Below are 23,980 nucleotides of genomic sequence, written 5' to 3' on the forward strand. Positions count from 1 at the left end.
GGCAAATGCCAACAGCTCGATTTAACCAAACAGCAAAATCACACGGTGTTTGAGCAACGATTATGTTCGCGAGTGCCACGCACATGTACCAGCGTGAATAACACTATGTCTTGTAATCATACAGTGATAGCTGCCAGTCATTTGAATCATGTGAAACTTCCAACAGGATGGCTCTTTTCATGTGGCAACATCACATACACTTATATTCCAGCTAACATTTCCGGAGGTCCATGTGCCTTAACTCAATTAGGACTAATGAGGTTTCCTTTACACCCAGCGATAACTCGAGGCAAAAGGTCAACTTTCGAGTCTGTGGGTCTATCCCCAGATTGTGATTCACATGTGCATTTGCTTTCAGAAGCTGAGGTTCTAGCATTAACCCTTTCATTAGTGGGAGTTTGGGGTTTAGCTGCTGGGGGTTACAAATCTTTGATCAAATTAGCATGTTTAGTAGTCAAAGGACCTAATCATACTTCTCAGGCATTAGAAGAGTTACTCCTTGATAGTAAAGTTATTAGAAAAGCAACTTTGCAAAACAGAGCTGCTGTTGATTATCTATTGCTAAAGCATAATTTAGGTTGCAACGCAGTTGAAGGTAGGTATGTGTTGTTTCAATCTAAGTGACCATTCACGATACATTGAAAGTCATATTCGAGGTATCTCATTTCTCAAGTGTCCCAAGATCATACTGGGAATTGGTGGGATTGGTTATTTTCATGGATTCCTGATGTTGGGGGTACACTACGTTACGCTTTTGCTTGTATTTGCATTATATTAGCTATTATAATAGCTTGTTGTTGTTGTATTCAATGTATTCCCAACTTAGTTTTAATATTTCGTCGGTTTCAGAGACCGGCTCATCTGCCACTGGGCTATGGAAGATAAATATCCAAGGGTGGATTTGTTATGCTGGAGCTAAAACATGGCACTGATGTGCAGTGCATTCTGGGAGCGGTCGGAGCCATGATGGATATTTACTTCATGCCGCAGTGAAAAGCTGCACTCATTTTACTAAGAGCTAGATTCACGATGCTGAAGAAAACATGCTTTCCAAACCTGGTATGCAGTCAAGGACATTTCTGCTGGGAAAGCTAACTTTGTTATGTCTTGTTATGAGCTATCGGACTGTTTTCCGTGGTGCTTGTTTTTAGAGGAGGGAGGCACTTTGCTCCTTGAGGTTACTGTCGGTTGACCCAGTTGGCAACCAACGGCAGCTCATCAATGCGCAAGTGCGTTGCCAGAAGGTTCGAGAAATCGCCACCCCTTTTGAAGGGTGCATATATGCGGAACCCCTGAGCGGTCAGGTGAGACTTCAGCCGGAGGGGGACGCTTCCGTCCGGCATACCTGTGGGCTGTTGTGCTCTAGGCCTGGCTGTTATCGGGGTCTTCCAGCCGCTTCTGGCGAGATGAGGAATCCAGTTACGCTCACTGTGATGTATTTTCTTTTGAATTCTTTGTTTCTTCTGTGATTTATTTCTATGTTATCACTGGTTGCTTCTAAGCTTTGAATAAATAGCCGTATAAGTGCTCATTATTTTCTAAGAGTGTGTGGTTGCAAGTTGTTGCGTCTTCCTGCGTTCAAAGTATTGGCTCCGTAATTGCACTGGTGATTTATGACTGTCCGTGCACTCTGGGAGAGCAATACACTCACTCTGTTCGAAACCCTATTAAACTCTAGGACAGAAACGAAGGGAATGATCTCGGTCCTGTACAAAACACTAATAGGGGCAGGAACAGGTACAACAGAACCCCTCAGACTAAAATGGGAAAGAGATATAGGGAAAAATATTGACCCAGAGACATGGGAAAATATATGTCGAGCAGCACCCAGAGCTTCGATCTCATGCCAATACAAACTACACGCAATCAAACTATTAAACAGGTGGCAATATGATCCACACAGGCTCTCCAAAATGTACCAATCATCCAGTCCAATGTGTTGGTGAGGATGTGGATCCACGGCAGACTATTGGCACATGTGGTGGAGTTGCCCCCGAATTAAAGTATATTGGGACGAAGTACTGGGGTGGATTAGGGACCTAGATGGGATTCAGAGGACAGCAGACCCCTATCTCGTCCTGTTTGGATTCGAAAAAATTGAGGATGACTGGAGGAGGGTCAAAGACCTAAATGCGCAGCTGCTATTAGCCGCAAGGGCTCTGTTAGCCACAAAATGGAAATCCACCACAGTCCCAACCAAGAAAGAATGGGTCAACGTAGTATCCAATATATGCACCATTGAAAAGATTACGTCATCCCTACATGGGAAATCCACACAATGTGACACCCTATGGATGGAGTTCCTTAATAAGTACATGCCAGTAACAACACACTAAGATATGGTGATTAACCAACCCCACAACTCTATGCTGTAAAAGAACACTTACTAACAGAACACGCAACTCAAGAAAGAGATGTACCACGATAAGCTCACCAACAAGATGGTCTCCAAAACCTACTAAGCAATCCACCAAACACTAGAGAACAAAACCCTCAGCAGATGTAAATAGAGTATTGGGGGGTGCAGGGAGGGAGGAGGAGGGGTAGAAGAATTGCAAGTGTATATGGACCCTCTAATTGGGTATAAACTAAGAATGGAAAGCTCATAAGATTAATGTCGAAATGCAAATCTAGATTACAATTGCTTTGAATGTTTGATAATAACATAAGTTTAATTATTGGTTAATGTCCTGTGAACTGCTGTGACTTTGTTTGAAACAAACTAATAAAAACAAATTAAAAAAAAAGAAAAGTGAAAGAGCTTCTCTTGCCACTTCTGCAAACAGTTTTATATCGATGGAATCGTTTGTCCTTTGGTCACACAACGCTTTACACCAGGCATCTATCCTATTAATTCCGTCATTGCAGTTGACAAACGATTGGCTATACGATTGTGCCATCGAGAACACCTTGGTGTTCATTAGAACCGTCAAGGTTGTCAGGTCTTTCGTAACTCATTTAGGTTTTCGTATAATTTCATGAAGGGGTCCAGGGAGAGCGCCATGGAGGAGATTATCATGACTTGTAACTCAGCTGACGTCACACACTCCTTTGCCTCTGGTTCAGGAGCCTGACTTCCTCGCTTCCGAACACTTCTATGCCTGATCACCCTTCAACGCCTTATCTTTGGAAATGGCCGCTCTATGAATGTGGAAATGGCCACTCTATGAATGAGGAATCAGAAAAATCACCCGTATCAGATCCAACAGCGCTGGAGGAGAGACGGTTCTGCCTGCACTCGTTCCTCGCATTCACATCCACTTGTTTTGAGTGAGTTGCTCTTTTCTGAGAGTTGAACTGGTTAAACGATATGTCATGCGTGGAGGACCCACTCTCGCCGTTACTCCACGGCTTCCTTCTTTTATAGCTTACTTTGGACCATATATCTTCAATTGGGCATTGTGGCGTTTCACAGCTATTTTCCGCAGGTGATCGAGTTGCTGAAATGCATTTTTCTGTGATTTGTTAGTACATGCTTTATTCAGAGATCAAACTATTCAGCACCTTATTGGCGACCTCTAGAGAATCACAGCGTTCATTGCAATTTAGGGCTTGGCCACCCAAGGCCAACCTCCACCACAGCTCCACCCCTCTCACCAACACCCTCAACTCCGTACGCGGCGAGAGCAGCAGACCGCAGCCATCGGCCGCTGGACTTGATGATGCAGCGTACTCAGGTACGTTAGTGTGTTTGTTTAGGTGCGACTTTATGTTTGTCTCAGTGTTGCCGGGTGTAGCGTCAATTTGCTGCAAGGATTGTACTCTGTTTTTAACAGTGGGTGAGTCCGCCTCAAGTGGAGCATGAGTCCAATCCGGTACAGTGTTCCAAGGAATCAGGCTGGTGATCGCTAGCAATACGATTAGGGAGCCCCAATGTGGTTCTCAAAATGCTAGTGCTAAGCTCTTCCATTGGAGAACTGCATGAAAAGAAGCAACTTACTTTGCGCAGGCTAATACGTTGATCAAAGCCTCGCCCTTCAATTCCTTCAGGACACTCTCGTTTTCTCTGCGCCCTCGTCCTCATAACAGGCGTCACCTGTGTAGACATCACCATAGATCCGCTGATGACCTGTGGCCAGTCGCCACACAGCCTAACAGGCAGTAGATTCAGCCCTTTCTCATCAGGGCTTACGCCGCAAGGGCGCGCGAGGCGGCTGTCAGCTGGTGTACAACCTTAAAGGCACACGCACCTCTTTCTCCACAACACAGGAACCGGAGAGTTTTTCACAGTACACTCGCCACAGCCTAACAGGCAGTAGATTCAGCGATTATTTGACATTAAAAAGGATGCTGCCCTGACGCTCTTTTCATCTGTTCAACATCACACTGCTTTTATCAGTGAGGCCATGCCCATCCATATTCAGATTGTGCTCCAGCAGAAGCGAGCATTATTCCTGAATGGCAGGCTGTGTCAGACCAAGTCTGGGAAATAAACAGATGTTTTACTTTCAGCCGCACGGAAAAACGCTTGACTTTTGGGCTACACAATGTCAAAAATCAATGCTTCAAAAGAAACCCTAGCTCTAAGGTATATGTCAATATCAGTGGACCAGTGTCTTAAACAGGATTGGTGTATAAGTGAAACTAGCCAGGGATGCAAAACAATGTTGGGAAGTCAGATGGAAGAGAAAACCTTTTGAAAGGGACATACCAGCAGACTTCACCACGTGTTAAAAATGTACTTTTGTAAATAATGGAAAATACCTGCTTTAAAAAAATGTTGAACAAAGCCCTGTCCTTGCCTAGCAATGTAAAGGGGGTTTTGCTGGGAAACATATATGGGATGTTTTATTTCAACAGGCTTGCTTCTGATTCAAAATAAATAAATACATGTCTGGAATGACATTTATCTGCAATGGCTCAAGGGACATTTGGGTGCCGACAACAGGAGTACCCACCTCCCAAGAGAAGCCACAAGGGATTTCTGGGACACATACATGTTATTATGCCCTTTGGAAACTTTTAATGGACCAGACGGCAGCAAATCACACGCTCGTCAGACTTTTGTCTATGCTCCAGGTTGAGACAATAGATTCTGAGACACCTACGTGTGACTTTTGGAAAATCAACCCCCATCCCCAAATTCTACTGGGGAGCTTCAAAGCCAACTCCAGAGCAGCCTTGTAATTTATGCCCTTATTTGGTTGACAATGCTGGCCATCTGGTTCCAAAGGCTATTTTATTAATACATTTCAAGACTTTTTATCTATGAAACTGGACAACGCAGCAATCAGATAATCTAGATGCAATTTTGGTGGCTTTAATTTAAGACGTGGCAGCCTTCACTGGCATATCTGGGACAGAAATGGCAGAGAATTGGATATTCTGAGGAAAGTGTACATGATGCAACTGTCATGATCTCTGCTTCCAAAAGGTCAGGGTTTTCCCAACTCCCTTGGAAGCAGATCCATAACCCAGGTTCCGAGTGCCAACCAGTCCCAATTGGGACCTTTTGGACCCAGTCCTGGCGCCAGTGGCACCAGGCTCATAAATATGCCCAGTCCCAGCGCTGGAAGCGCCGGGCTCATAATGCTTGGGTGGATTTACCTGCAGCAGACCATGCTGCTTACTTGCCTGCCAGTTGAGCCTCTGATCCCCTTCTGTTTGGAACTACTTTTCCTGTTGGGTGGGGCTGGAGCCACTCCCTAGATTCAGAACACTGGAACTCTTCTGGAAAGCAGGAACTCTTTTCTTACCTAGGCGTTGCTGTGGAAGGAGACACCGAAGCACTACAGGAGGCTATTTAAACCACACCCAGTGGATGAATCTTGCTTTGCGTTATTCTGCAACCTCTGCAGCAGAACGCTCATCATGTCTTCTTTATCCGGTCCTGGGCCTAAGGAAAAAGGCTTACCATCCTGAATCCAGTCTTCAGCAACACCTATAAAGACAAGAAAGAACAGGTTAGCATTCCGGCATCTGAAAGGCAAAGGCTTACCATCCTGAATCCAGTCTTCAGCAACACCTATAAAGACAAGAAAGAACAGGTTAGCATTCCGGCATCTGAAAGGCAAAGGCTTACCTACTCTTCGTGCGCTCCGGAGGTCTTCACACTGCATTCCGGCATCTGAAAGACAAAAGCTTACCAACTCTTTGCACGCTCCGGAGGCCTTCGGCGCTGCATCCCGCATCTGAAAGACAAAACAAGGTGCGTTTAAAGACATTGGGGAACTTTAATACTCACGTGCCATTACTCCTTTCCACATCTAATCCAGTGGGTATTCCGGCACCCTGCAGCCGCTCCGAACTCGTACCTGCAAAATAAAAAGACAGTTAGAGCGCATCGTGAAGCAGGCAACAAGCGCTTACTTACGTGCTTCCAGGCGCTTCTATTCATCACACGGGCTCCATCTTCAACTCACTTCAGCCCGTCATCCGCCATCGCCGGAACCCTGCAAAACAAGAGACATCATTACTAAAGACTTTAAAGACATTTGAATGACTCGAAACTTACCGTTCGTGCAGTAAACGACGGACAGCAGTCCTCTGAAGTCAAGAGGCCTGCGCTACCTATCCAGTGAAGAAACTGGTTACAGCACCCTGCCCCGAGGCAGATGGAGAGCTCGGCATTCACTTACCTAAGGTGAGAGCGTTAACCTTTGGGGGTCTACAGGAGAGGAGAAGAGGAAAGAGATAGGGACACCCCAATAACCCCAGTTCATTAACCCCATATTTTCTATCTGCAGTCATCTTACTCTACACGTCAGGCATACAGTGCACAGAGGTCCAGCCCAAGAGCCAACCGGGTGCTACACATCACCTTTGGAGATACGGTAGTCGCCCAGTCAAGACCGGCGCCTCTGCGAGAATCAGGTGAGCGTTACAGCAACTTTGAAATCTAATATTCACATGCCGTATGATTATCTATACACATGTATAAAGTTATAGAATTTTAGGTAAGATAATTTCATTGAAAATGACGAAAAACGATTAGACGGACGAAACAAAGTCCTAAAAACTGGAGTTGGACTGCCATGCTCTGCGTGAAATATCTAATCTGCTTATGTAATTTGAAAAAGTGCCACAACTGTACAAATGTGTGATTTATGTTAAGATTGATCTTTGGCAAAAGGACTGTGGGATGGCTTTGCACCTCATAAAACACAACCCCCTAAACTGAATCCCCTCCTGGAGGAGGCACCCCTCCTGGAGGAGGAGGCAACCAACATGGGTTGACTTATCCGGTTCTTGGGGGTAGGTCTAGCTTAGTTCTGCCCAACAATAAACCCAGTGATGTTGCCTGCTTTTATATAAGGGGTGGGAGCTCACAGGGACAGGACACTCTCCTGAATTTCCTGCGCCTGTGTATCTAGACATTCCAGATCCACCTTTGCAAGATTACAGACTCTACTGCTAGGCCAAAGCATAGCTGACCCTATCCCAGCAAGGCCATTGATCCAGAAACCCCACTACAATCCCAATAACAAAGGGGAAAAGCTGTGGTAGCCTTTTTGGAAGTATCTTATGACCAGACCAGCTTTTTGCCCACTACCTGCATGCCCACTGTACTCTTGCCATCCAGTGACCAGACTTGCCCAGCTGTTTGCTGTAAGGGGCGCCCACTGTGCTGTGACCAGAGCCCTGTGAGTCCAGAACCCAGTTGGCTGTCCCAAATCCCAACTCCAGTGTGGACTGTGAGTATTTCCCCATTCCATAGCAACACATAATCTATCCCATCTTGACCCTTTGTCTTTTTCCTACTCTTTAAGTTATCCTAGCAATACCCTGGTAACTTGTTTAAAACTGTCAGAATTCTCTGTGCACCCTGTCCTTGATTTTCAAGTGTTACCCATTCATTTCTGTCTTGCATAAATCCTTAGATATATGTTGAATAATTTAAATTAATTCCCACACAGAGCTGAACGCGGGGTGAAAAGGTTAAGTTGCAAATTAACCCTGGAGCGTACAGTGTCTTTAACAATTTAGTCTTGATAACCTAGTTTGAGTAAAATGTGTCCCTTTTTTCCTTCCAAACCGATTTTCTCATTTTAACTGCTTTATTTCACCAAAACCTAATTTCTTTCACCTTGAAAATCTCATCAAATTCTGTAGCTAGAGTCACTCTTTCACTTCTTCATTGTCCTGGTGATGTGCCTCCATTCCCCAGCCTAAAAACCGTATTCCGATTCTGTGCATTTAAAGTGTCAATGCAACTTTTCCACGTGTGATTTCGACTGCACTGGGCTCTCGCCTTTACATTGCTTTCGAACTGTATGCCTTTTGTGATACCTTACCCTATAGTTGCTAGTGATAGAACATCACTGATACTGTGATAAAACATATGTTTATCATTATTTAACCACACATATAATTAACTATTTTGTCAAAATCTGAATCATTTTAGGCCATTGCAAAGGGTTTTGCCTCTTATTTTGTGAGGGAAGGTCGGATTTTTATTCTGTTTGCTGCCTCATATCCCTGACTACCTGCTGCTTCTTTCTATCCACTCAGAGTTTGAATAATTGTGGTTTGAGGGAACATTGCAACTCGTGTGCTATCTATCCTAATTGAAAAAGTGCTCCTATTCATTTGTGCTTTGGATATGTTCTTGTAGAAGGTTAAACAAGTGTGTTTCAGTAGTTTTCATTCTAATTATCATCCCATTGGTGATTGCTGCCCAATATAAAAAATGTGATTTTCTTTTAAATTAAAATAAATAAATATATTACCACCCACCGGCCTGGTTCATGGTCCATTGTGACCCAGGGGATTTGTAAAAGGGGGTGTGAGACGGGTTGGGTATCGGCTCAATTCGAATTTGCAAAAAATAAAGAAAAAACATTCTAATCGCACGCTACATCCAAGGCTAAGGGCGAAAGTCCGGGTCCGGTGTGTGATGCCTGATTGGAATCCTTCACACCACACACCAAGATGCCGGTCTACCATACAGCTACGACCACCTGTGACTCTGAATCCCTTATGGACACCAGTGCACACGACCAACCCATCGTAACCACACAACATTAACACCAGCACCAACACAAAAATCTACCACACCCCCACACACCAGAGGCATGGAATCTGACCCATACGGTTACAATGCGCGAGACCGCTCACAAATGACCATATGCAAAACCACACTCAGATGTCAGTTCCTCCTGTTCCGAACCTGTCCTCTCATCCTTTTTCCCCTACTAACTCCACCATCGCACTTTTTGCAGAGACAAGCGAGCGCTTGGAGACTGCCCCTGGTTGGTAGCGGTGTGCGGTACAAATCAACATAACAGAACGCTAGTAATGATACTATAAGAAAACATGCCCACCATGGCGCTGCCACACACTCCTGTTGGCTTTGCCTTTAAAAAGGTCTTGTCACAACAAGAAAACTGTCCAAACTGGCTGCACAGATCCGTAATAATGTTTATCATGTTTGCTTTACCCTTGATGCCCAGTGAAAAAAGCCACACCACAGTAAGAAATGGCTTCACTGGCTGCCCTAAATGCCAGTCTAGACACATAATACTACTCATCATGCTTAAAACTGCATTTGGTACTGGCATCTATGATGGATACCCATTAAAAAGTGCAGTGTGATTGGGATTAAGATGGCCGTCGAGGGGAGAGCAGTGTGATCGTGGAGCTCTCACCCCCCTGGGGCCAAAGACAATAAAGATAGATTAAAAGAGCCTTTCCCAAGTAGGGATTTGTTGATGTAGGCTGCAGTGGTGGAGTGCAGCAGCCCAGATCGCTGGGGGACTGCAGAGGCGGGTGTGCAGCCTTCCTCTCTGTGGTGTCTGAGGTGCAGAGGCAGTTAGCTAGCGTCCGGTGCAGGCCGAGCTGATAAGACACGCTTGCAGACCGGGAGCAAGAATAACTAGTCAAAGAGACCTGGGGTGGCTGGACCCAGTGTACCCGTGAGGCGAGGTGGCAGAAAGCAGACGCTGTCGGACGGCAGAGGAGCCCATCAGGAAGGAGCTGCCTGCAATATTGGAGGCCCGCTGGGGCTGGATTCGTGGAGCGGGGGGGCTCCTCTGCTGGCGAGCACCAGCGAGTGGGAGGTGGGACCGAGCCACCCCTGCGCCAGAGAAGCAGCATCTCAGAGATCAGGAGGATGCGAAGGAGCCATACCCGTAGTCCACTGCTGAGAGCTGTGCAGCAGAGAAGAGCACCCAAGAGGCCCAGGAGGGGCCACACAGCGAATGTCAAGAGGCAGGAAGGCAGCGACCCTGAGGAGCTTGACTCTACTCCTTCCCTCCCGGGGGAGAACCATCAAAGGTCAGCATGCTCCCTGGCCCAAGGAAAGGGTGCAAGCAGGCAGAGGCTGGCCAGGTGCAGGCAGTGATCACCATCTTTGATCAGAGCGATGGTGAGGAGTTGGGCAGGAGGGCCCCTACCCAAGCTTTGAAGCCAGCATTTTGCAGAGAAGACCAGGGGAGGTCCCACGGTGTTATATCCGGGGCAGCTGGAGGCCCATTTGAGGTACATTTTGGAGCTGCATACAGTGCCTAGGCCAGCACACCCACATTCAGAAGCACAGCAAGGGAGCTTGAGGTGCACCACGCACAGGAGACAGTGACCGGTGGGGCCCTAGCCTTCCCGGGCCAATCCTGAGGCTGAATTGAGGGCTAAAGAATTCATCGACATCCGTGGTGGGCAAGGAAGAATAAGGGAGATGCCATTTGGTCAGAATCAGGGCAGAGTGATCCTGGCAGCAAGGCCAGGAGGAGGGTCATTTGAAGCCCAAGAAGGAGGACAAACAGTGGCTAACCTGCGCACAGTTAGAGGGGAGTTCCAATCCCCCCACCCCGCACACGCATGGGCAGACCTACAAAGCGGCAGAGGAAGGAGGTTCCTACGCCCTGAACAAGTGGCCAGAAGAGGTCCGAAGGGTGCAAGACGATATCAGGGAGAAGAGGAGGGGCCAGGGCTCCCCCCATCAGACCTGCCTACGCACTATGTCCAACAACAAGGGGAAGGACATGCAAGCTGCCCCTAAGTTGGAGAAGAATCCACAGGAGGGCAATCTGCAGAGACTCTGGTGCAGAGACAGCGGGGTACCGGCTGGGTAAGATCAGGGACTCGGGCAGTAGAAGATTTGGGAACGCTGGCAGGCACTGCAAAATATTAAGTGGTCATTCAGGAGGTCCTTCGCCAATGGTTTCAGGATTTTGGGGACAAGAGAGCAAATACCATTGAATCGCAGTTGAGCATGATGTGAGCAGAACTGTTCCAATCGTTTCAAGATGTGAAGGGGGACATAACAAAACTAGAGGAGCCGCCCGATGCAGCAGAGAGCGCCATACAAGAGGTCGCAGAGGACACAAGGAAGATCGACAAGCTGGTAGAGCAATTAGCGAGGGTCACGCAAAAACCTCAAGACCCAGAACGAAGACCTTGAAAACCACTTGAGAAGATCCAACTTCAGAATAAAGGGCCTAACTGAGGAGGTGGATCTACTAATGATGCACAGCAAGTGTTTGCGGACCTCCTGGAGGTGGAAGACTGGTCGGTCATAGAGCTGGACTGCCTAGACAGAGTGGGGCCAAAGAGCGAAGAGCCAGGGGCCAGACCCAGATGTAGTGGTGGCCTTACACGAGTACAGGCAGAAGGAGAAGGTGCTGGAGGCTGCCAGGGGGGCCAGATCAATCAGCTACAATGGCTTGGAACTCCAGCTATTCCAGGACCTAGCCCAAACCACCCTGGTGAAACATAGGATGATGGGCCCGGTGGTGAGCATCCTAATGTGAGCGGACATACGCTATAAATGGGCCTTTCCCTTTGGACTACTGTTCAAATGGGAAGGGAACCAGCATCGGGTCACCATCTGCGAGGAAGGTATGAGGGTACTGAAGATTGAGGACGAAGGGCCACCAAGGCAAGAACAAAGACAGGCGAGAGAACTGCCCAAGAAGTAAATGTGGGAGTGGACGAGTTTTCAACGAGGGACTAAAATAAACGTGGCCAAAGGGGCCCGGTTAAACCCCCCCCCCCCCCGACAAGGGTGCAGGAGTGGAATGTGCCCACATGACCATCGACACAGGAGCACCACGTTGAGGGAAAAGAAGGGTTACAGGAAGGAATGTTGTAGTCCACCTGGGGGAGGGAGGTAGTTAGGGGAAAGGTACCAGGGGAGGTGGGTAGTACAGGACGTCTTGGTTTATCTACATGGGTCGCTCAATTCCAGACATATTTAATGGCAGCAATCTACACTCCCCAATATAGGGCAAGATGGGTTCTTGTGGGCGACACCGACCAAATAGGAGACTTTTGCCAAAGGGCAGATAATATTGGTAGGTGACTTCAATCTGGCGTGGGACCCAAGAGAAGACAGGAGCGCAAGGGTGTTTCACAACAAGGTGGCGCCATCTGCCTGCTTGAATGTGAACACATGACCCAATTGGCAGATGGCTGGAGGGAATGGAGGGGTGGAGGGGCTACACATTTTATTCCCACGTGCATAGATCCTTCAAGGATAGATTATGCCTGGATTTTGAGGTCACTATTTGGTAGGGTCGCAGGGATAGAGCTAGGAGTGATCGCCCTGTCAGACCATGCACCCATAAAGATTACCTTAAATAGGGGGAAGAATGAACCAGGCCTATGGCAGTGGAAGTTCCCCAGCCACATCCTTAAGGATGGAGTCCTATGTGAGGACATAAAAAAAAAAAATCTTGGATTACTTTGCACCCAACGCAACAGAGGGTGTATGCGACCAGATGGTGTGGGACGCATTTAAGGCTACATTGAGGGGGGGAGCTCATTGCGATGAAGTGCCAGAGGGACAAACAACTAGGTCTCTTACAGGAGGAATGGGAAGCTAAACTTAATGGCTCAAATGGCAAATAACACAGGGAGCACGCTGCAAAGGGAAAATCGGCGGATTAAGGGGCAATTAGATGTTTTGCAGACTACAGCTTTAGAGAGTTTATGGCTCTACCTCCAGCAGAGGTAGTATGTCAAAGCTAATAAGGCGGATCGCCTTTTAGCGAGGTTGATTAGGAAAAAAGAAGCGTTGGGGACACTGCTAAAAATAAAGACGGGGAGGGGGGGCAAGAAAGCACTGCTTTACCTGACATAATTTTGGTCTTCACAGAATATTATTCATCCCTGTAAACAGATTCCCCCGAGGGAGCCCAAAGGGAATACCTGTCCCGGTGCCCTCTCCCTAAGATCACTCCTCAAGAAAGGGAAGAACTTGAGGGAGATATTACTCGCGAAGAAGGGCGGCTATAGCTGCCTTGTCATCAGGAAAGGCCTGGGTGGTTTTCCAGCGTGTTTCTGCAAAATAGAAGGTCCCGGCTTGACTATGTAACAATAAGCATGGCTGATTGGGATAGGATCAACAGTATGGAAGTGATTACACATAGTGATAGTGACCATTGCCCCCTAAGCTGCACATTGAATTTTGGGGAAAAGAGTAGCAGTATTTAAAGGCTCCGGAGGGATGGGAATTCCATTGTGGTCATGGAGTCTTCAAATGGTCTGCATTAACATCTGTGTGTAGTAAAACCTAGAATGTTTGCGAGTATTGTAGCATGTATAGAGGGTACACGCCGGAGTGATTTAACAGACACAAATATTGGTGTCTTGTACAAGGATATGATGAAGATACTGGGCCAGTTCTTTTTTTATCAGACAACCCGGGAAAAGCAGGAACCAGGCATCAGCGAATAAATGATGGTTAGTGCCAGCAGGCAAAGGAACTTAACTTATATCAAGGAACTGTTAGATAAACTACACCTAAAACTTATAAGAAATTGGTTACAACAAAAAGGCAGATCATAACGAGAAAAAATTGACCTGTTGAATTATTGCAAGAAAGGAGATCCAGTGAATTTCTGCAAGTCAGCAACTGGGGATGAAGGAAAAATCGCAACTAGTTGCTGATTCATATTCCCCCCAAGTGAAAGGATTAATTATTTTAGTACATTGCATGGAAAAGACGATGATGCTTCTGAAGTACTGATGGAAAGTGGCGAGATGATTGTTGAGAGAAACGAGTCTGATACTTTCTCTATAGCTGAGGTGATAGATGCAATCAAAGGCTTGGGGGGAGGCTCCCAGACGGTCTGCCAATAGATCCATTCCAGGATGAAATCATGAAATCATTATTTGGGCCCCTTTGCTAAAATGGCATGGCTAAAACAGGGAATGTACCAGACTCTTGGCACTGTGCCAATTTTTTAAAAAGAGGGATTATAGAAAACCAGGAAATTACAGACCCATCTCCCTTCTGGACGCCCAAGGAAAAATATATGCAAAGATGCTAAATACACGTCTACAAGTTTGGGCCACTGAGAATAATATTTTAAACCATCTCCAGGCTGGATTTCACCCTGGTATTAGTACAGTGGACCAATGCCTTAGACTGAATGCAATCCTGGCCAAATATATTACAATTTAGCACTCTAGGATTTATGCGGCCTTTGATAGCGTTTCCCACGACAAACTATGGGCAATACTGAGAGACAAGGGCATACCAGAGTCAATCTTGCTTAACATCCAATCTCTGTATTGCAATAACAGCTTCTGTAAGGTGGGGGCTGGCTGGCGAGATTACAGAGTACTTTGCAGTAGAAAGGGGGTCTGACAGGGGTGTGTTTTAGCCCCCCTACTGTTCTGTTTGTACATAAATGCTAAACAGAGGAGCTGCTGGCTGCCAGTCTTTATGTACCCAAGCTCGGGCTGGATTGCCATCTACTACCCAGATGGGACTAAGACACAGTTTGAAAATATTTATGGAGAAATGTAGGGGACTCTCAAAGTCTTTAAACCTTGAAAAAACAAAAAGGTAATGGTTTTTGGCAGAAGGAGGCAGAAAAAGATCAAGTTAAAAGGTGCTGGTTGACAATTATGAACTTGAACAGGTTCCCTACTATGACTACCTGGGCATACGATTTGCAGAGGATTTATCATGGTCAATCCACCTTGTCAAAGCCACTGCAATATTGGAGAAATATAATGGGGGTATAACAAACTTTGAAGAGGTGCTATTACCCCAGCAATAAAATTGGAACAATGCAGGGAAGTGGCAAGCTATGGGGCAGAATTGTGAGGTCACTGCCTCCTAATTGAGCTAGTGAGCTAGGTGTAGCAGATAACTTTGCGTGGAGTCTACTAATGCAGCCTAAGGGAGAACCAATAGCAAATTTGAGGTGGGAATGTGGCCTCAAACCAATAAATGAAGTAATTGCCACTACACCCCTTCAGAATTGGATCAGACTCTGCAGTGCTCCCGAGTTGTCAAAGTACAGGGAGGCTGAGTAGTCTGCTACAAGTGTCTGGTGCTGGTTCGTTAGTTCGGCCCAAATTCGTTAACAAGGTCCTTGTAGAACTGGCCTGATGGACTACTGGGAAAACCCAGAGAGTAGAACAGAGTGCGCTAAACCCAAAGTTAAAATTACGTGTCATGAGGTAATTTTAAGTAAAATGGAAAGGGCATGTGCTGTGCTGAAAACGGGTGCCCCTCATTTAATGTTAAAACAGGCGTCAGGATTTGAAAAGTATCTTGACCGCGTAACCCCTGCATATGCCCGAATGTTGTTTGCCGAGTTGCGCACCAAAACCTTGAGGGTAGCTGAGTTTACATCCAGCTGGACAGCAGCGCAGGAAAAGAACTGCAGGGTCTGTGGCCATCCTGTGGAAACAACAATGCACTTTCTTTTGTTTTGTCCAGGGTATGCTAAATTGGGGAAGTATTATTTACTACCAGTATTCCGACTAAAGGATGTTAGGACGACTGAGATCTCAGTAACTTTTTGTAATACTGCACTTAGTCCAGCTCTTCAACTCTTTTGTGGCATGGGGGGCAGGGTGCATCACCCTGACGATTGAAGAAGCCATGGTTGTGCTGCTCCCAAAGCCGGAAAAGGATGTCACTTTATGCGGGTCGTTCTGGCCAATTGCCCTTATTAAATCGAGATATAAAGATCTAAACCAAAGTTCTTGATTCACGCCTGGATAAACTCCTCCCCAAAGTGATCGATCCCGACCAGCCAGGATTTATTAGGCATAGGCAGACCTTGGACAACATTCGGTGCGTCTGTCATCTGATTGAAAAGTAGATAAATCTAGAACCCCTGCACTTCTACTAGCGTTGGATGCAGAGAAGGCCATGGAATAGCTATTCCTCTTCCATACCATGGAGGTTATGGGATTCGGTTCTAAATTCCTTTCAATGGGAAGAGCCAACTACTGGACTCCTTCCTTGTGCCTAGCAATCAACAGGCAACTTTCCCACAGTATCACGGTCTCAGGCGGCACTAAGCAGGGTTGCCCGCTCTCCCCGCTCTTATACGCCATTCACCTGGAGCTGCTCTTGGCCAGCTTTAGGGCCTCCCCTGATATTAGGGGATTCCCTTTGAAGGTAAGGAGCATAGAGTCGCAGTGTTTTCTGATGACATACTCCTCTTGATCACAGAACCAGAAACCTCATTCCCAGGGATCTCGCAGGAACTTCTTTTCATTGGCGAGCTGGCAGGGTTAAAAATAAATGCCCACAAGTCAAAGTTATTAAACATGACCGCCCCCCAGAAAAGGTGCAGGAATTGCGGGGTATAGTACCCTATAGATGGGCAGAAACTGGCATTAGATATTTGGGAGTCCAGATCACTGGTTCTCTGGGTGCTCTGTACCGTGTCACCTACCCGCCTTTAGCGGAAAAGCTACACCGGCTGCTGATGGAATGGGTGCCCTTTAAATGGTGATTTTACCAAAAATCCTGTACCATTTCATGGCCCAGCCAGTGGGGGTTCCCTAGGGTTTCTTAAGGACCTTTCAAAAACATGTGGGGTCATTTATTTGGAACCGCAATAGACCCAGGGTAGAGATGCAGATGCTAATGTCTCCCAGAAGCTGGGAGGGCTGTGAGCACCAAACTTCTGCCTCCATTTCCCTGCGGCTCAAATCAGAGTGATCCAGGATTGGTTCAGGGGCGATTGCAGGAAGGGCTGGTGTGGAATGGACAAAGCACTTGGGGGCTCACGGCTGGACGAGGTGTTGTGGCGACCCAAGGGGTATAGACCTGTATACATGTACCGTAGCAGGATAGGGGCCCTAGTGGGGGACTCATGGGATGAGCTGGTTGGAGGGTGACCTTGACCACCTTCCCCTTCCCGCTGACGTCAATGTTTAGGAATCCCCAGTTCACACTTGGAACGGAAAGGGGTGCCTTCCATGGGTGGGAGGCGGCAGGGTGCCGCAAACTATGTGGCATGTTCTCGGGTCAGGACATTAAATCCTTTGCACAGTGCAAGCAGGACTTCGGGCTAGATGAGGGGGAGAGGTATCTGTACTCTTACGAACCCATGGGTTAGGTCAGCGGCCACCAGGGATCTCACGCCCTTTGAACGGTTCGTAACGATGGACACAGGAACAGGTATTTGGTAGGAGCGTTATATGAGATTATAGCAGAAGGAGCCGGGAGGAGATATGGCTGAAGCTTCTAGAGGAGGCAAGGACTATATGGGGGGGGAATCGGAGGGGTGCTCAAATGGTGCAAGGGCCCGTACAATGGCTGGTGAGAGAGCTGATCACTCACAGAAACATGGGACCGGTGCCATCTACAGAGTTTATGGACTTGTGGGGGCAAGAGGAGTGGGTGGGTTGTTGATTACATGTGTTGGGATTGAGGTGGGGATAAGGGTTACATGTGTTTTTACTGTTGAAAATGCCAATAAAATACATTTTGTTTTTAAAGTGCATTGTTACTGTGCTGCCGTCACCAGCCAAAATCAGCTCCTTGGCCCAGCACAAGCACACTCGCAAACACATTCTTTGACTCAATATTCACTTAATTATTCACACAAAGCATTCACTAATTGCATGAGAGATCAAAAGTGACCTTCCCATACATTTTATATCCCCCTGCACCTGTTCCAAATAGGCACAGAGAAATGTTTTTGTTTCCCTGTGCTTTTAAAAGTGCACCTCTTTTGAAAATCGTGATTTATTTGAAAATGCCCAAAACCCCCCTTTTATCCTCTGCCTTGCGCAGTTGTGCATTTGGTGGGAAAAGAGCACCTCAATGTGCACAACTATGATGTACACATTTAAATATCCTGTGTGCATGGTTCACGACCTTTTTGGCGCATGTGAAGTGAATGAGCATCCCATCAGTTGCACCAAACACGTTTTGAAAACCGTGGCACGATTGTTTATTCCTACTGATCACTTCTTTATGCTGTAGTCATTTCAGAGTGTGTGGATCAAGGTGTCAGAGGGGATTCATGAATGGGAAGTGACACACAAGAAGGAAAGGGTGTATCAGGTTTTAACTGTTTCTGCAGTCATTAACCCCAGATTTGCTCATGTGCAGGTATTGTGTCAAATACCATTAGCTCCAGAGCAGATACTGTGACTGGAATCATTTGCACGTACTGTGCATGCCATCATTCCGGTATTTATTGTTCGCATGTTAGGCGCTTATACAGTAAGTCAATTCTGTTTCAAAGCGCCCACAGGGTAACAGGGAGGGAACACAGGATTGAAACATTAAATACAGTGGAGGGAAAAAAAAGGACAAACCTACTATGCATTGTGAGTATTCAGAACATGCAAGCGCAGCAAGGAAATGGGGATTGGGGTAGGTGCTGGGGTGGCCGTGCTCGTGGGTGAGCAACAGATGAAGTGCATGGTATGGTAAGTGCTAAACAGCCTGGAGCCGCCTTGGATGGAAAAAGTGCGAGCCTCAAGGACAGAGGGTGCAGAGGCAAGTGCTGAAAGGTAGACAGAAGCTGGGGCGATTGGGTGTGGAAGGTCAAGGACCCCGAAGATGCATATGGACCCTGGACACCAATCACAGCAACTGAGATTAGCAGAAGATGGAAGAAGGGAAGGAGGAGGTAAAGAGGAAAGTCGTGAGGAGCTTCTGGAATTTGAGAAAGTCCTGCTCAAGACGCAGAGGAAGGAGGAGGCTGTTCAATGGGAGGGAGCCTGTTGAGGAAAGATCAGTCTCCTGCCCTTTGGTTAGCGAAATGCTTTACACAAAGATTTTGTGCCAGAGGAATGTAGAGGTCTAGAAGGAGAGTATTTAGTAAGAGAGAGTTGCAGGTAGCGTGGTCCCTGGCCCCAGGCGGCCTTGTGGATGATGCAGAAGGATTTGAATTTAATCCGTGCAGCAACCAGGAGCCAATGAATACTTTTAAGGGCAGGAAAGATGCAGTCCCTGGGCTTAAGGCCAATGATAAGTCTTGCTGCCATATTCTGGATTTGCTGGAGGGGGTGGGGGGGGTTGCAGAGTGGAAGAAGGTAGATTCAAGAGGATGCTGCTGCAATAGTCAAGCCTAAAGAGAACTAGTGCTCAGGTAACATTGAGCTTCTTGGGGGAAGTGAGAAAAGGAAGAGTTAAAAGTGAGACTTCTTGGCAATGTCACGAGTGTGAGGGAGGAAGGACAGCGAGGAGTCGAAGATGACTGAGGTTTCTGGCTTCAAATGAAGGAGCAGGGGGAGAGCCCATAGAGGAACACAAGTGAGGAGAAGAAGGAGGGAGCAGGGGTCCCAACAGGAAGGATCTCCGTTTTTCTGGCATTGAGGCAGAGAGCGTTGGAAGTGCACCAGGACTGGATGGCAGATAGGCAGTCAGGGATGATGGAACGTGAAAGAGAGCCAGCAGAAGATTTGAAAAAGAGCTGTGCATAACACTGGAAGTTGGAGGCGAAGGAGGAGAGGAGGCGTGCCAGCTGAGCAAGGTAAGTGTTAAAGGGCCAAGGGGAGAGGTTAGAGCCCTGGGAGACACCACAGGTGGAGAAGGGAGTAGGAGAGGAGAAGGTGCCAGAGATGACTTGGGAAGAGCGGTCAGTTAGAAAGGAGTTCAGCCAATCCAGTGCCCGTTTTGAGTAACCAAGAGTATTGTGGAGTCTTTATATGAGGATGAAATGGTTGACCGTGTCAAAGGCAGAGGAGAGATCGAGTAGAATGAGGACATAGTTAAGAGTCCAGAGATGCGAGCAGTTCTTAACATCACCAACAAAGACAACTTTATACTAGCATTCCTCAACTGTAAAGAGACTATTGTCCAGGCAAAAAAAAGACACCTACAACAACTGCATCATAAATGCCAAATCCAGCACAAAATAACTCTTTAATATTCTCAAAGTGTTAGAATTCCCAGTTTAACCACCTGACACAAGCATAAAATATACTACCTGGTGCTCTAACATCCAGAAAGCCTTATTAGGTAAAATCACTATGTTACAAGAGAAAATAGAAGCCAAGAAACTGAGCCCGTCACCCGACAATGCCCAACTGACCCAGCCAATGCCTCATATGATCAATCACAAACCATTCAACTTTTCCCCCCTCTCTATTAAAGAGGTTGAGGACTTAATCTCTAAATTAAAACCTTGTAGATGTCAGGGTGACATCTGCCCTGTGCCAGTCATCAAAGAGGGAGCCAAGAACTGGCTCCTTTCACGTCCTTTAACAACGCATCTTTTGAAACAAGCATAGTCCGGAACAACTTAAAAGATGCCTTGGTCCTCCCACTTCTAAAAAACAGACCCTTAACCCCAATATCCACAAGAACTATAGACCCATCACTACAGTGCTGTTTCTATTGAAAATATTGGATAGAGCAGCCTAACTGCACATCCAAGAATACCTAGGAGTAAATAACCTCCTTGGCCTCACATGGTACTGAAATAGCTCTGATCGGCCTCAAGACACAAATTGAAATTCTAAAGGACAAAAACAAACTTGCCCTCCTTCTACTATTAGACCAGTCAGCTGCATTTGACTTAGTAAACCACAAAGTCCTCTGCAATTATCTGACCTCAGCAGCACACTACTTGGGCAAAGCCAACACGTGGATCCAGTCCTTCCTCAATAATAGTTCAATGAGGGTCTTCACACCATCGGCCTGCGCACAACCAGCACCAGTTTCATGTGGAGTTCCGCAAGGATCCTGCGTCTTCCCTACCTTACACAATGTATTCACAATACCACTGCTGGATAATCTTGACTATTTGGGTGTCGCCTACACTAATTATGCTGATGACAGCCAATTACTAATCCCTCTCATGGCAGACTATGCTACCGACTCAAAAGCGCTGAATAAAATCTACATCATCATCAAGCCTGGATGGCCAAGCATAGATTAAGTCTAAATGATAAGACGGCATTACTCCTTTTAGGCTCTCAATCCAAATTCAATCTTGGACAGTTCAACTCCTTCAACATTGATGGTAACACCATCAAGGTCTCAAAGGATGTAAAAACTTTATGAATATACATTGACTCGACACTTAACTTATCTAGACAAACCAATGCGATAGCCTCCTCCACGGCTTACATTTGCAAATTAATTACAGCTTGCAGACCATTCATCACGACAGCCAACTGCATAACCCTAGCCAGAGCATTCGTTCTATCTAAACTAGACTACTGCAATGTGCTCTACCTGGGAACCAACCAACAAACCATAAAAAAGATGCAGGTGGTACAAATAAACGCCATTAGATTGGCACTAAACATTCCTAGATTACAACACATCTCTGAATCAAGACACAATCTGAACTGGCTATTGGTCAATCAAAGAATTGCTTTCAAAACCATATCCTTAACACACAAGTGCCTTACAAACCAAGCACCCATTTACTTGACTAATAACTTCTCTCGTAACACCTCAAATCGGCCTACTAGATCTGCACAGTCACATTGTCTCAAGATCCCGAGATTCAAACTGCAGAAGGCAGGAGGTAGTAGTTTCCCAGTACTAGCAGCTAAGATGTGGCACTCCTCACCCACAATGTTAAGATCTGAACCTTCCTTTAATATTTTCAGGAAAAATGCAAAAACGTTATCCACACAAGAGAACTAGTAACCGTCCCTCCTTGCTGATTGACTATACCATAACTCTGCACTTTACTAAACTTGATACATCTCATTAACCTGTATGTAACATATAACTTAATCCTCTATGTAACCATACTTTAATGTAATCATGTAACTAATTCATCTGTAAGAAATGCGCCCAGATGCCTCAGGGCTTGGTGCGCTTTACAAATAAACAAAATACAAATATGGGTGTTCAGAACAGCAGTTTCCATGCCCCTGAATGCTCGGAATCCAAATTGATGGCCGTGGAGACCAGCAACAAGTTTAGTGTGTGAGGTGAGCTAAGGAAAGCCCATATTATTCTGTTTTATCTAATGGATTAACAGGTTTTTTATCAAACATCATTAGTTGCAGTGCAGATACTGTGTTAGGAATTATTATTCCCAAGTAGGTATTGACACATATAGCTGATGAGCAGGTAGTACTGTATCGGAAGCCATTATCTCCAGGGTAGGTATTGGGTCTGCACTCATTCCTACAGCCAGAGGATGTGATGGGGCTTTACCGTCAGCACTAAATAAGGTAGGGTTTGCTGATATTCATTGGGGTGTTGTTTCTGTGTCTGCAGCCATTATACCTAGAACAGACACTGTGTCCTGCAGTTATGGTCCACAGAAGGGTCATTCGACCCGGAGTGAGTACTGGATCTGCAGCCATTAGCCCTGGGGAATCATTACTTTAAGAGTAGGCACTGGAACTGGAGACAGTACACGTCTGCAACTTACACCAGACCCTGGTCTGTGTAGTAGCCGCACAGCAGTTTCTGTGACTGCGAGCATTCCAGAGCCTGAACTGTACCTCAAATGACCTTCGGAGCAGCTACTGGATACACAATGCCAACAACAGACTACCCTTACTGTGTGTACGATACGAACAACAGGCTGCTTTGAAAGTTTGTTTGACAACCAGATGTTTTGAAAGTCACGTACTTACAATGTTAAATTTCAACATGCTAAGTACAATACAATGAATTACAGCTTCAGCCTCTTACTTCAAAGTGAATTTCCAGAAGTTGCCAAAGGGTTCCTCTTACCAATATAACAACAAAGCGGTGAGAACGATATAAATTGCTGAATGCTAAAAGAAATGCATAAAACATTCACTATGCGAGCAGGATCGTATGCACTCACCTGATAGAAACTGAAAAGGGGCGTTTGGTAAAGAGAGGCCTTATGCTGCTTTCATAATCAATTAAAGCACACATTTAAAGTCCCTATGAGAGCCGATAGCATTGTGTGTGTTTAAAAAAAATTGCCGACACTTTTGGAAATGCCTTTAAGTCGTCATGACGCATACACGTATTTCTGATGCCGAAATGTCATCTTGACCTTTTTACGTAGGACGTTTATGTGCTTACTCAGAGAATCATGAAGGAAGGAAGGAGGACTTAATGCCGTGCACGGCCAGGTATTTATTTTGTGTTGTGTGCTCAGAAGGCGCTTATATACTTTTCGGAAGTGTTTTGAAGCGCGAGGTATATTTAGTTGCCGGTGGGTTAGTTTTTCCTATTTTTTATTTGTTTGCAGCAACAGCGGACTCTTGGCTGGTAAGTATTATCCTTCTCCAAACAGAATTAATTTATGGCCGTACCGCGCACGCTGCCAGCAAGTCGATTTTATTTATTTTGGCTTTTTTCTATACCGCGCTAACACCGGGGCCCTTATTATTTGTCTTCCACCTCCAAATGGCAGTGGCTTTTTGCTGTATTCACAGCATAAATGCCTACATTTAAAAATCAAAATTCCTGATATTTTTGCCCTGCCCACAGTCTTCTTCTAATTATCGACAGCGTGGGCGGACCCACGCAGGCGCTTCCCCATCCAAAAGGATGATGTGCACCTCCCCACCAATCGTACACACAACCCTGCTTTCTCATAACTCCTCCAACTGCCCCACAAAATCTAACAGCACACTGCTCCTTTCTCTGCCTTTCACCCCGACTCCTCCCAGCAAAGCCTTCCCACTCAGCCACTCCTAGCACAGACACCCGAACCTTCATCAACTCTCTCTCCTCCACATGCCTCACACGCAAGCAGAAAATGTCCCACAGTCTCGGGCACAAACCACACAGTCCCTCAACTCACGCTTCCCCACTCGAAACACTGTCATTCAGCCCCACATGCCCTATCCTTAACCGATTCAGCATCACCTCCTCCCTCCTCCATTCCAGTTTCCCTGCATCCACCTTCACAGACACTTTCTCACG

General features: G+C 46.3%; 1 protein-coding gene and 1 long non-coding RNA gene across 4 annotated transcripts in view; one reads left to right on the top strand and one right to left on the bottom strand.

Annotated features, from left to right (window-relative positions):
• The window catches only part of HCCS (holocytochrome c synthase), a 338,093-nt gene extending 315,076 nt beyond the window's left edge, over positions 1–23,017 (bottom strand). The window contains exon 1 of one of the 3 annotated variants that reach the window (XM_069641282.1): positions 22,905–23,017. Coding sequence is in view for 2 of the 3 variants with exons in the window: in XM_069641280.1 (XP_069497381.1) it covers positions 22,766–22,873 (108 nt within the window). In the remaining variant the exon portion in view is untranslated. The other 2 variants (XM_069641281.1, XM_069641280.1) reach the window with 2 other exon arrangements.
• Positions 23,018–23,091: 74 nt separating this feature from the next.
• Positions 23,092–23,980, top strand: part of LOC138535236 (uncharacterized) — a 31,073-nt gene continuing 30,184 nt past the window's right edge. Inside the window, exon 1 of the long non-coding RNA XR_011284884.1 lies at positions 23,092–23,181. This is a non-coding gene — a long non-coding RNA (uncharacterized lncRNA). The remainder of the gene's footprint in view (positions 23,182–23,980) is intronic.

Source organism: Ambystoma mexicanum, chromosome 1q, assembly GCF_040938575.1.
Source record: "Ambystoma mexicanum isolate Mex_15411 chromosome 1q, UKY_AmexF1_1, whole genome shotgun sequence".
In the NCBI taxonomy this organism is placed as follows: domain Eukaryota; kingdom Metazoa; phylum Chordata; class Amphibia; order Caudata; family Ambystomatidae; genus Ambystoma; species Ambystoma mexicanum.